Source organism: Malaclemys terrapin, chromosome 11, assembly GCF_027887155.1.
Source record: "Malaclemys terrapin pileata isolate rMalTer1 chromosome 11, rMalTer1.hap1, whole genome shotgun sequence".
NCBI lineage: Eukaryota > Metazoa > Chordata > Testudines > Emydidae > Malaclemys > Malaclemys terrapin.
In genome coordinates this window covers 80,159,258-80,171,367 of record NC_071515.1, presented here as the reverse complement: position 1 = coordinate 80,171,367, position 12,110 = coordinate 80,159,258, and the positions used below count along the sequence as shown (strand labels likewise).

The 12,110-nt window shown below is 47.6% G+C and overlaps 1 protein-coding gene across 1 annotated transcript in view; it reads right to left on the bottom strand.

Annotated features, from left to right (window-relative positions):
* Positions 1-12,110, bottom strand: part of LOC128845636 (unconventional myosin-X-like) — a 253,086-nt gene that overhangs the window by 104,249 nt on the left and 136,727 nt on the right. Inside the window, exons 19-21 of the mRNA XM_054044498.1 lie at positions 8,830-8,910; positions 6,492-6,616; positions 6,045-6,159 (exon numbers count right to left, since the gene is read on the bottom strand). Of these exons, the coding sequence (XP_053900473.1) occupies positions 6,045-6,159; positions 6,492-6,616; positions 8,830-8,910 (321 nt within the window). The remainder of the gene's footprint in view (positions 1-6,044; positions 6,160-6,491; positions 6,617-8,829; positions 8,911-12,110) is intronic.

Genomic DNA, 12,110 nt, shown 5'->3' with positions numbered 1-12,110 from the left:
CGGTGGTGAGCATTGGGGCTGGATATGCTGGGTGGCAAACCCACACCGGAGGACAGCTTTGGAGGTGGTGAGTGGCCCTGCGCAGGTCTTGGATCAATTGCTTCACTCAGAGTTGGAGAGCCGCTCCTAACTGGACACATCTTCTTGTGCTGCTTTCTGGCCGGCAAGGTGGATTGGTGCCGGGACCGTCCCGGTGCCGATGATGCGCTCCGCACTGATGCAGATGTGCTGTGCGCCAAGTTGTATGGTTCCAACGCCAGGCACAGGGCAGTTTCCATTAGAAATGCCTTCAGGTGTATGTCCCTATTCTTTGGGTACGGGGCTTAAAATTTTTTACAGATTTGGCACCTTCCCTTTACATGTGCCTCACCCAGGCACCTGAGAGAGCTTGTGTGGATCCCCAACTGGCATCGGTTTCGAGCAGGTGGCACACGGCTTAAACCCCAGGGAGTGGGGCATGCCCCACTCCCTGGGACTCTAACTAATGAACGCTCAAACACTTAGCACTTAACACTAAGGAACTATTTATAGTAAACAAATCGCATGGTCTGAGAAGCTAAGGGCACTTGCAAGAGCAAGCAGTGTTCCAGCCATCGTCACTGGTGGTCAGAAGGAACTGAGAGGGTGCGGGGCCAGTGGCGCCCCATATACTGGCACATGAGCGCGGGGCTCCAGGGGGCACCAGAGCCGGCCCTATGGATACTGCTAAGGGAAAAATCTTCGGCTACCGTACATGTGGGCGCCCACACACCTACATGGAACAGACATGAACAAGCACTCGAAGAAGAACAAACTGTTGCTAACATTCTGTCTGTTTCATTCTGCCAGGCCCTAACCTCTAGCACACATCAGGACAGAGCCTGAGTCTCCTCTTATCAACAAAAGCTTGGCTATTGCCAGCAGGACAGCTGCACTAGTATTAATGAGAAACACAAAGCCCATCCTGCCCTCCCTTCCTCATTTCCTTTCCTGGCCTACACAATCCACTATATTAATTCAGAGTCTTTTCCTTCCTCTTCCAAACAATCACTAGGGATAAAATTATCCTCCAATTCATTTTGCAGGACGTATTCCCCCTTCTCCATGTCACCCCCTCCCTTCTGCCCCCCAAACTCCTTCCTAGGTTACATCCCTCCATGCCATGCTCTCCCCTCAAACCCCTTCTCCCCCCAAAAGAGTCATTGTTTAGTTCTAACTGGGTGACTCTCGACATGAGGTAACACTGCTGCCTTCATAGTTAGTGTAACTGGTACAGAGGGTACACACGGGGCCACTGTTCTCTCTCCAGGGCAACTGATCCCCATCCTGTTCACTTCACTTTCACTCAAAAGACAGAAAATAAATCAAGTCTTCACTAGGAAAAAAGGTACGTTTTTAACTTGTGTTAGCCAAAATGAAGCAACCTCCTGGTGAAGACAAGGCAGTTTGTAGCTATAACGTATGTTAGCAGGTCATGTAAACCCTTAGGCTCCCACTTAGTGTTTACCTCGACTTGCTAATGTGAAGACTGCCTTGTCCAGACTAGGATTCCACCTTCTGTCCAGCAATGTCAACACTACAAACTTCAGCTGACCTAGCAATGTTGATCAGTGGTGTGAAGAGGTGTGATTGCTGGTGGACACAGCAATGTTCTGATAAAAGACCCTAGCATAGACGCAGTCATACTGGTAAAACTGCATGCTTATTATTTTGCTCAGGGAGGGTGGAATGAACTCACACTCCCCCCACACTCTTCCCCTGTCACTTCAAGCTTCAATCTATGCTGATAATGCATCTGACCCCTTAGCTGCGTGTTTCCTCACTCTGACCTATTCGTTCGACCTGCAGCCCTGCTTCAACTCTCCCACTCATCACAAGGGTCATTTACTTGACTTGGTCTTCACCAAGCACTGCTCTCTCTCTGATCTCTCTGTTGCTAAATTCCCCCTCTCCAGCCATCACCTAGTCTCTTTCAACATTGCCCCTCAGCCCCCTCCCTCAGACCCTGTCACTTCACCTTTCCATGACTTCAGTCCATCAGTGCTGAGGACTTCTTGTCCAGTCTCAGCCCTCTTCACCCCGGCCCTGTCTTCCATTGAGATAGTTGTTGAGTCTCTCCATGCTTCACTCTCCTCCACTACTGACTTTTTTGCCCCTCTCCCCATCACAAGGTCCACCCTGCCAACCCCCAGCCCTGGATCACCCTGATCATCCACTTCCTCCACTCCTGCTCTCGCGCCACAATGCATCTCTGGTGAAACCTCCGTGACCAGGCCAACTTCCTCCACTACACATTCGTTCTCTCCTCCTTCTGTTCTGCCATCTTCCTAGCTAAACAACTCTGCTTCTTCAATTTAATTGAATTTCACACATGCAACCTCAGCCACCTTTTCACCTCCTTTGACTCACTCCTCAAACCTTCCAGCCTCCTCCTATCTCACTGATTTCTTTCAAGAGAAATTGACAAAATATAACAACCTGTCCTTACCACCCCCTTCGCTTGCCTTCCTTCCTGCCTTCCCCTCCTGCAACTCTCTTTTCCTTCTCACTGGTCACAGATGCAAGAGTTTCTTCTATTGTCTCTTTCTCCAACCCCTCCACTTGCCTCCCATCCCACCTCCCCATCTCCCTCATGTTCACGCTCATCCCCACCCTTACACAGCTCCTTAACTTCTCTTTCTCTTCTGGTTCTTTCTTCTCACAATGCAAACATGCTTTAGTCTCCACGATTTAAAAAAAAAAATTGTTCTTGAGCCCTTAATAATAGCTCTTTAAAAGACTGCCAACTCTTTTTTCCTTAGACCTGCTTCCCACAGGATCTTACCTACCAATTGCCTGAGTTTGCTAAAGTCTGCCTTCTTGAAGTCCAATTTCCTTTATTCTGCTGTTTTCCTTCCTACCATTCCTTAGAATGAACTCTCCCATTTCATGATCAATTTCACCCAAGCTGCCTTCCACCTTCAAATTCTCAACCAGTTCCTCTCTTTTTGTCACAATCAAATCTAGAACAGCCTCTCCCCTAGTCACTTTCTCCACCTTCTGTAATAAAAAGTTGTCTCCAATGCATTCCAAGAACTTGCTGCATAATCTGTGTCCTGCTGTGTTATTTTCCCAACAGATGTCTGGGAAGTTGAAGTCCCCCATCACCATCAAATCTTGTCCTTTGGATGATTTTGTTAGGTTTTTTTTTTTTTTTTAATTCATCCACCTCTGCTTCCTGGTTAGGTGGTCTATAGTAAATCACCCTTTTATCTTTACCCAGAGGCTTTCAACAGGTCTGCCTCCCACTTCTATCTCAAGCTCAGTGCAAGTGTATACATCTTTGAAATACAAGGCAACACCTCCTCCCCTTTCCCCCACCTGTCCTTCTTGAATAAGCTGTTCCCTTCTATACCTCCATAAATCAAACTCTAATAAGCTTTCAAGCAGCATTTTTCTTACTTTGCCTATCTGCACATTTTAATCATCATCTATGGAAACATTTTTTCAATCAGTTTGTGTGCTTACAGTGAAATCGACGATTACCAACATTTACTGATAAAAATCGAATCCTTCCAACCATGGTTGTTATACTCCAACCACTGCTCAAAGCAACTAATCTAATGACCTACCACCCACTATCTAACCTCCTGAGCAAGAAAAATGAGAAGACCCTTAGATGCACCTAGCCACTACCAAAATCCTGGATTTTTTTCTATTCAAGCTTCAGAACAGGACACAGAAGCAAAACATAGCTGGTGGCACCGTTTGATGATTTTGTGCTTCAATGATCAGGAACAGTCAGCATGGATTCACCAATAGCAAGTCATGCCTGACTAACCTAATTTCCTTCTATGAGGAGATAACTGGGTCTGTGAATAAGGGGAAAGCAGTGGATGTGTTATTCCTTGATTTTAGCAAAGCTTTTGATATGGTCTCCCACAGTATTCTTGCCAGCAAGTTAAAGAAGTATGGGCTGGATGAGTGGACTATAAGGTGGATAGAAAGCTGGCTAGATCGTCGGGTTCAATGGGTAGTGATCAATGGTTCCATGTCTAGTTGGCAGCCAGTATCAAGCGGAGTGCCCCAAGGGTCGGTCGTGGGGCCCGTTTTGTTCCATATCTTCATTAGTGATCTGGAGGATGGCGTGGACTGCACCCTCAGCAAGTTTGCAGATGATACTAAACTGGGAGGAGTTGTAGATACGCTGGAGAGTAGGGACAGGATACAGAGGGACCTAGATATATTAGAGGATTGGGCCAAAAGAAATCTGATGAGGGTCAACAAGGACAAGTGCAGAGTCCTACACTTAGGACAGAAGAATCCCATGCACTGTTACAGACTAGGGACTGAATGGCTAGGCAGCAGTTCTGCAGAAAAGGACCTAAGTGTTACAGTGGACGAGAAGCTGGATATGAGTCAACAGTGTGCTCTTGTTGCCAAGAAGGCTAACGGCATTTTGGGCTGTATAAGTAGGGGGCATTGCCAGCAGATCGAGAGATCGTGATCGTTCCCCTCTATTCGACATTGGTGAGGCCTCATCTGGAGTACTGTGTCCAGTTTTGAGCCCCACACTACAAGAAGGATGTGGAAAAATTGGAAAGAGTCCAGTGGAGGGCAACAAAAATGATTAGGGGGCTGGAGCACATGACTTATGAGGAGAGGCTGAGGGAACTGGGATTGTTTAGTCTCCAGAAGAGAAGAATGAGGGGGGATTTGATAGTTGCTTTCAACTACCTGAAAGGGGGTTCCAAAGAGGATGGATCTAGACTGTTTTTAGTGGTAGCAGATGACAGAACAAGGAGTAATGGTCTCAAGTTGCAGTGAGGGAGGTTTAGGTTGGATATTAGGAAAAACTTTTTCACTAGGAGGGTGGTGAAGCACTGGAATGGGTTACCTAGGGAGGTGGTGGAATCTCCTTCCTTAGAGGTTTTTAAGGTCAGGCTTGACAAAGCCCTGGCTGGGATGATTTAGTTGGGGATTGGTCCTGCTTTGGGCAGGGGGTTGGACTAGATGACCTCCTGAGGTCCCTTCCAACCCTGATATTCTATGATTCTATGAATGGGAAAGTACCATATGGCCATTCTGTCCTGACTTAAAGATGTATCAGAGTTTAGAAGGAATATGCTGAGGTGGCTCCAATCTTTCCACTCAGACTATACCCAGAGCCATGTTATTGATAACCGTCTTCTCCAATCAGATCCCTCACAGGTAGAGTTCTACAGGGAACCACCCTCTCCAACATTCTATTCCACTTCTTTGAGGAGCTGCTAGGAAGACAGACAGACAGACAACATAATTATTGTTGGCAACAACCCATAGACAGCACCCAACTCTCTCTCATTTACATCTAATGCAAACAGCACTATTTCCAGCTCTCTCGGTGCCTGGAAGACATCAGCACCAAGACAAGACAGAAGAGCTAAGATTCACCAAAACAGAAACAAACCTCTGTCGGAGTTGGAGGCTCAGCATATGGATAGATTTCCCTGAAAAATGTTGATGACTACATAGACTCCAGCAGCTAAGCTCCTGTAGCAGGAGATTGATGCAAACCTGAAGATCCAGCTGACCTCCCACACACATTCTTTATATACACCAAAGCAGCACCTCACTAACCCACCTCAAAATCCATGAGTTGGCTCTGTACATAGTGACATGATCACAGAGGGCAGGAGTTAGTTAGACTGGACATGAGAAGGGAGCAAAGTATTGTTTTGCAGGTCCATCCAAAAATCCAAAGCTAGTTCTGCTTGGGTCCTTTAAAACTAGACTTGACTAAGCAATAGTAAACGTACAATAAATAACAATCCTGGGCTGTCCAATGGGAGAAAGAAAAGGGCTGTTGGGTCTCATCTAATCTATCTCCAAATATATAATTCGGGAAGCATTTGAGACATTACAGGTCAGCAGCATAGCTCAGTCAGTGACTTTCAGTGGTAGGACTACTCAGTGCCATTAGTTTACTTCCACCTGCTGTTTATTGGAGTGCTCCTCTGTATATCACCTTTCAATTAAACTCTCTTGCATCAGGAATTACTTCCTTCCCCTCACTCAATGGACCTTTTTCTACACTGAGATAATACCTTGTTTTTACCCAGCTGCCACTCTTTCCTGGTGCTGTCATATGTCTGTAGGAAATGTGCACACACAGCCTTGGTGTTGTCTGGGACACTTAGATTCTTCATGAGCATCTTGTACCTGAGAACCAAACACAATCTCTTGACATAAAAGTATGTACGATAGTATCCTCTCCATTTCTAACATGCTTCAAAACCTTCCTCTTCCCATTCATCCTCCCACAAGGTTGTCTTATCTGCCCATCTGGGAACTTTTCTTTTTCATGTTCTTTATTCAACTGCGGTTGGACTGACCTCCAGTCCAGAAACTTTCACCTCCAACTTGCAGCTATCCCCATAATATGGTTGACATGGAGACAACACAAAAGACATCCAAAATTTGGGAACAGTGCCAGTGACTAAAATTATAGAGAAAAGAAACATACCACCACCCACCTCCATGTTACCCATTACCTGCTGAGGAAATCCGGGAAGAGACGCCGTATGGGGAAGCCTGCTCTTCGAATTTTCACTGTCTCCAGCATCCCAGAGTACCGGAGCTGGTTTAGAACTACATCCGGGTTAAAGAGGTTTGGTGCCTAGAAGACCAAGATTAGAAACAAACCAAGAGAAAGAGAGAGATCTAAGCAAGTAGTAATACCAGACTTAACCTTTTGCTTGCTGGCATAGTGTCTGTTTATCTGAACGCTGTAAGGGGCACACAGACACATACCCACAGCTCCCTGGGAAGTTAACCCTGAATGTTAAGGGCCCCAGCTGAAAGATGAGCCAGTTTGACACAAATGGCAAGCAACTGCCACAAAAAGACACTCAGCACTGGAACATAGGCAGGAGGGAGCTGGGTGCACCCATATCAAGAGCAAACTGCAACATCTTCCATAGCTCAGAGTCTAGCAAGGAAGTGGGCAATGAACTGTGCTGAGCCACTGCTCCCTCCACTCCCACTGCAGCCCATTCATGCAGAAAATTACACTGTTCTCAACTGAGGGCTCTGATGCAGCTGGGGGATCAGCAAGAGAGAGGGCACCTGGCTTCCTGCTCATCAAATGTAACAATAGTGTCCAGCAGCCCAGAGGCAAAACTGCAGGCATGCCTACTGCCTTCACAGCTCAACTGGATGAGTGAGAATCCAAGTGAGAGCCCAATGAAACCCTGAAAGAACGGAGCTAAAAGGCAGGAAGGAGCTTCTATACTGGGGCAGGAGCTTGCAACAGGCCCTGCTCCTAAAGAGAAACACTATCCCTAGGATACTGACTGATGGACATCACAACACAGAGATTCTGCCCTTCTCCAAGTTCTCCATCTAGTCTGGTCAAGACTCCTCCTTGCTGCCACTTTTCTGAGTGTCAAGGTGAAACTTTACAGAGAGCTAATCTGAAGCATCTTCACTCCTATCCTGTTAATGGAATGAAGCTTTACCCTCCTCTCTGTTTCAGGAAAGAGCTCTGCATGGGGACTTTTCCTGCAACAAGGCCCTCTTTGGAAAAGGCCCATTTCGACAGGTTTGTCTCCTTCTCTCCCCCTCCTGCCCCCACTTCCTATGTGGGGCTCCAGACCTGGAGAAACTGGTCTGTTCTCTCGCTACCGCCATCTCTAAGAGACAAGGAATCAACACTGATAGATTTTCTGAGTCCAGCAAATTAGAAAGAGGCACAAACATCATTGCAATGTGAAAGCAAATCTAGCTGATACCATGGAGCATGGCCATAGTGCAACATGCTGCAGAGAAATCCCCATTCAGGGGTGCTGCTGTACAAGTCACAGGTGAATGAGAAGTTTACTGGCCCAGCTTGCAAGGCCTTTGATTTTGGGATAGTTAAAAAAAACAGAAGTGGGAAATGGGGGACACAAAGAACCCTTGACATTTGTTTAGCAGAGCCACAACTTCAAGCACCTCTGCAATTATCTATAGATCAAAGAAATGGCAGATGACACAAATTAACACCTTCCAGCATAATAAAACCCATCTCTGCCCATCCTCCCACTTTTAATATGCTGACACCTAGAATGACTTCTCTCCCAGACAGAGAGAAGAGAGATAATAATGGTTGGGGAGGAGAGCAACAACGGGAACCCTGGTCTGGAGATGGGAGAAATGGAAGGCACACAGAACCCTTGGCAGGGGGAGAAATTAGGGATCATACAAATCTCTGGCAAGAGGAGAGAATGGGGGACCCTGGAATGGAAGGAAGGGGTAGCAGGGACATACAGAAAACCTGGCATGGTGGCAAAATGGAGGACCTTGGTATGGGAGGCAATGGGAGTGCACACATAGCTCCTGGCATAAGGGTGACAATGGGGGAACCAGGAACACACTAGAGTCCCTGGCATGAGGGAGGGGATGGGGGCAGTCCCAGAGAGTCCGTGAAATAGAGGGGGAGGGACATGGGGAGGGAGGAAATGGAATATTCAAGGAGCCCCTGATGTGTGCAATGCACTTAGCCTACGGAAGCTATGAAGTGTGCAACCCCCTAGTCTACTACACATGCCCCAAATCCCAGAGCAGATTCCCACTCCCAAAACAAACAGGAATCACTCGCCACCTTTGTCCCACTGCAGGCGATGCACAGGGTCCTGCTTCCGAGCTGTGTTAGCACAAAGAATGGTAGGAACAGTTCTTACACGCCGTGCGTATTTGTTTTTTCACACAATACGAAGGGTGGGATGTATTTTTCTTCAGTTTAAAAAAAACTCACAAGAGAGGGGCAAGAGGCAGAATTTCTCTCCCCATATCCTCATCATGGGCCCAGGAAGATGTCCCTCCTCCCTCCCCCCAAGGGGTGGGACTCACCTTTTCCATGTTTGGTTTGATGCAGCGAATGAAGAATGGATTGGAAGTGCTGAGTGTGGCCATCAGGGAATGGAGAGAGTCCTGAAAACACCAAGATAAAACTAGAAAAGCAGTCATTCCAGCAGGGCCTGGGGGTCTATGGGCTCCTGTCCGAGAACAGGGGACTCTTAAGCAGCCCCCTATTCCTAAACTCTCTCCTTGACTCCACCCTCTCTTCCTCCATGCTTCTCCTTGAAGTCACATCGTCAGTTTAATAAAAAATTTTAAAATCACATGTCAGTGAAAAATGTTTACCTGCTGTTATTGACTAACCTTGCAAGGCCTTACACTTAACGGCATTTTTTTGTCTGTAATGTGGTAACTTTTCAACATTTCAACCAATTGATTCCAAAATTTCAGGAAATATTTTAGGCATCAATGAACAGAACCCTACTGATTTTGGTGAAAATTGGAAAAACCAAAAGGGGGAAATAAGGGAGACACAGAGCATCTAGCACCCAGTTACCAGAAGCAGCAGCTTCAATCAGCAAGGTAAGTAGAGAGCAAAGCACCAGTTGATGGTGGCCATTAACATCTTCCAACACAACAATACCCCCATTTTATAATTACCAGTCCTCCCAATACAGTTTAAAACACTGGCACCCTAAAAGAGAAAAAAAAAGAAGAAAGAAGGAAGAGGGGCAATGAGGGTGCACACAGAACCTCTGGTGGGAGGGGAAAAAACAGTTACTAACCTCCCGTAACTGTTGTTCTTCAAGCTCCGTTGAACATGTCCATTCCAATATAGGTGTGTGCACAGCCCGAGCACAGTCACTGGAAATTTTTCCCTAGTGGTATCTGTCAGGTTGGCTCTGGTGCCCTCAGGTACCATGTGCTCAAAGTGTCAATATAAAGGGCCTTGCTGACCCTGCCCCCCCACCCCCACCCCAGTTCCTTCTTTTCAGCTAACTCCGACAGGGAGGGTCTTGGAATGGACATATGCAACACATCTCAAAGAACAGTTATGGAAGGTTAGTAATCATTTTTTCTTCTTCAAATTCTTGATCATGTCTACTCTAATGTAGGTGACTCCCAAGCAGTTGTATAGGAGGTGGGCTTGGAGTTCACGGACATGCCGACTGCAAAACCGCTCAGCCAAAGATGGCATCATCCCTGGCCTGTTGGGTGATGGCGTAGTGTGCCAAGAACATGTGTGCCAATGACCAGGTGACTGCAATGGAACGGTGAAACCATTTTCAGGAGGAAAACAGGGTGCGGACAGAACTGCACCTTATCCTTAAAGAAAATCATATACAGGGGCTCCAATGTGAGGGCACAAATCTCCAAAATTCTTCTAGCCAAAGGGATGGCCACTAAAAAGGCCACCTTCCGGGAGAGGTGAGTTAATGAATACATTGCCAGTGGCTTGAATGGGACCCATAAGCTTTGATAAGACGAAGGTTAGGTCCCAGGGAGGAATGGGATCTCTAACCTGGGGGGTATATCCTCTCTAGGCCTTTAAGGAAACAGATAACCATGATGGAAGATGGACTGATTGTCGACCGGGGGATGGGAGGCCAACATCACTGCAACGTCAGCCTTGATGGAAGAAACAGCCAAGTCTTGCTGTTTCAGAAGCAACAAGTATTCCAATATAACCTGCAATGAAGAACTTGGGGGTGGAATTCCACGCTGGGAAGATGGGAGAAACGCTTCCATTTTGCAAAGTAAGTAGCTCTGATGGAGGGCTTCCTACTGCCTAGCAGGACCTGACAAACCTGTTCCGAGCAAGCCTGCTCTTCAGAATTCAGCCACGAAGCTTGCAGGCTGTCAGATGAAGAGAGCTGAGGTTCAGATGGAGCAACCAGCTGTGGTCCCGAGAGATCAGGTCAGGATATAAAGGAAGCGGGAGCGGGGCCTCCACTGAGAGGCCTAATAGGGTGGTGAACCAATGTTGCCTGGCCAGGCCGGGGCTATGAGAATGACCCAGTCCCAGTCCCGCTCGATTTTAATCAGAACCTTGTGCATTAGCAGGATAAGAGAAAAGGTGTAATACAGGCAATCTATCCAGGGTAGCAGAAAAGGGTCCATGAGAGACCCTGGGCTCTGCTTTTGTAGGGAGCAGAACTGGTCGCATATCCTGTTGATTTGGGTAGCAAACAGATTTATCTGAGGAGTCCTCCACCGTTGGAAAATGTTCTTTGTGATGCCCAGCCAAAGAGACCTCTTGTGGTGAGTGGAGAAAGAGCTGCTGAGGCGATCCACCAGCTGGTTCTGTGCTCCCAGGTGGTGAGAAGGCTTGAGGTGGATTGAATGCACGATGCAGAATTCCCACAGATAGCTTGCGTCCCAGCACAGCAGGGAAGAACATGCCCCACCCTGCCTATTGATGTAAAAATGGCTGTTGTGTTATCCATGAGAACCCATGTGTCCTGGTTTGCAGTGTGAGGCAGGAACGTCTGGCAGGCTAGGATGACTGCCCTGAGCTCTCTGACATGGATTTGAAGAGAGAGCTTTTCTAGTGACCAGAGGCCTAGAGTCCTGAGGGGCCCTAAATGGGCTCCGCAGCCCAGTGCCGTTGCATCTGAAACTGGGGACGTTGAAGTTTTGGGCCACAAAAAGGGTATTCCTGCATGAACCGTGCGATGGTCCAGCCACCGATCCAGGGAAGCAAGGACTCAAAAAGGTATGGTGAGAACTGAGTCCAGATGGTGACAGGTAGCTGAGTACACCATGGCCAGCCATCCTTGACGAAATCTGAGGTGCAGCCTTGCGTGTTGCACGATGTAAGTGCATGATGCCATGTGGCCCAGAAGTCTTCGGCAGCTCTACACTGCTGTAACCAGGTGGGTCTTGAGGGAACTTACTGGGACCATGGTCGCCTCTTCCCCCAGAGGCCCTGTGCCCCCCGTTTCCTCCTCTCTGCCCCCTCCTCCCATTGCTCGCCCTTAAGGTAGGGAAAATGGGAGTAGAACCCCTTTCCTCTCAAGTTTTGTGGAACCTCTTCCGTGGCTCCCATCCGAAGAAGGGATTGGGCTTATTGGACCAAGAGTCGCTTGTAAAAAGGGTCCCTGAAGAGGAAAGGGGAGTAGAAACAAACTGGAGACTAGTGTATCCCACTTCCACTGTGCACAGCACCCAATGGTCTGAGGTGATACTGATGAAGTGGGACAGACGGTCCAAAAACAGAGGTGCAACTGCATCCGATATAAGGGATACTGGGATAGGGACCTTGAACATCGTGTCAAAAGGGGAGCTTCAAGCTCCCTGAGTGCCTGAGAGCAGCATGCGTCAGTCCCAAG